Genomic DNA, 1,102 nt, shown 5'->3' on the forward strand with positions numbered 1-1,102 from the left:
AACCACGATCTGAACCACCCCCTTTGTCTGACGAGGAACTGGAACAGTCTGCTGAGACTGATCCAACCCCTGTCGCTCAACCCGTTGATCTTGTTCCTCCGCGCGAATACACCCCTAAGGTTCCATATCCTGTTCCGGCAAAGACATCTCGTAAGGATCGGGAGGAGACCAAGTGTAAAAAGATGCTAGAGGATCTAACTATCAAGTTACCTCTTGTGGATGCGATCCAGATGATACCAGCTTGATGAAAGGGTTGATCTATGGCAAGGTAACTGGAGACAGTGAACTATTGATGGTTTTAAAAAAGTGCACTGCGGTACTTCATAACAAGCCAATTAAGAAATTGGATGATCCAGGCAAGTTTGTTCTCTCCATACAAATTGGGAGAACCGTATTCGCTTGTTCTCTATATGATATGGGTTCCAGCATCAATCTCATGCCTTACTCCGTGGCAAAACGACTGGGCTTCTCAGACTTCAAGTCGACAAGAATCTCCCTGGCGTTCGCCGATAGATCAGTCAAGTCACCGGTGGGTATTCTGGAAGACCTTCATGTCCGAGTGGGTAACACGTTTGTTCCGACAGCTTTTGTGGTTCTGAAGGTTGAAGAAGAACCGAGAGAGCCACTCATCCTAGGTCGTCCTTTCTTGTGCACAGCTGGTGCGATCATTGATGTTCGACAAGGAAGGATTGATCTTCACCTAGGAGACATTGCGATGAAGTTTGAAATGAAAAAATTGCTGAAGAAACCAATGCTAGATACGCAGACCTAAACCGTTGAGGATAAAGATCAGGCGCTATTCCCTCAAGAAGGCATGATTGAGGAAATCCTGACCGACGATCCACTCGAGCTAGCCCTGATCAGTTCTGAGACAGAGCATAACGTCATGAGCGTGGACACGGATGGCTACGACAAGATGCTTGACCCTGCCAAAAGCATGGAAAGGCTTGTCGCCTATCTAAGTCTGGGGGAGAAAGACGAGAGCAATGAGAGCGATGCCACTGGAGCAGTCGCTTTGAAAGACGCTACTAAGCCGAACATGCAACTCGACGATCCATGGAGCGAACTGAAAGCTCCAAAGATCGAGCTCAAATCACTCCCT

The 1,102-nt window shown here is 47.7% G+C and overlaps 1 protein-coding gene across 1 annotated transcript; it reads left to right on the top strand.

The window, feature by feature from the left end:
* Positions 1 to 244: 244 nt before the first annotated feature.
* On the top strand, positions 245 to 772 carry LOC125596432. The gene has a single exon (XM_048771583.1). It carries the CDS (start codon positions 245 to 247, stop codon positions 770 to 772), a length of 528 nt encoding a protein of 175 aa, XP_048627540.1.
* Positions 773 to 1,102: the final 330 nt, after the last annotated feature.

This window comes from Brassica napus, unplaced genomic scaffold, assembly GCF_020379485.1.
Source record: "Brassica napus cultivar Da-Ae unplaced genomic scaffold, Da-Ae ScsIHWf_1209;HRSCAF=1730, whole genome shotgun sequence".
NCBI classification, from domain to species: domain Eukaryota; kingdom Viridiplantae; phylum Streptophyta; class Magnoliopsida; order Brassicales; family Brassicaceae; genus Brassica; species Brassica napus.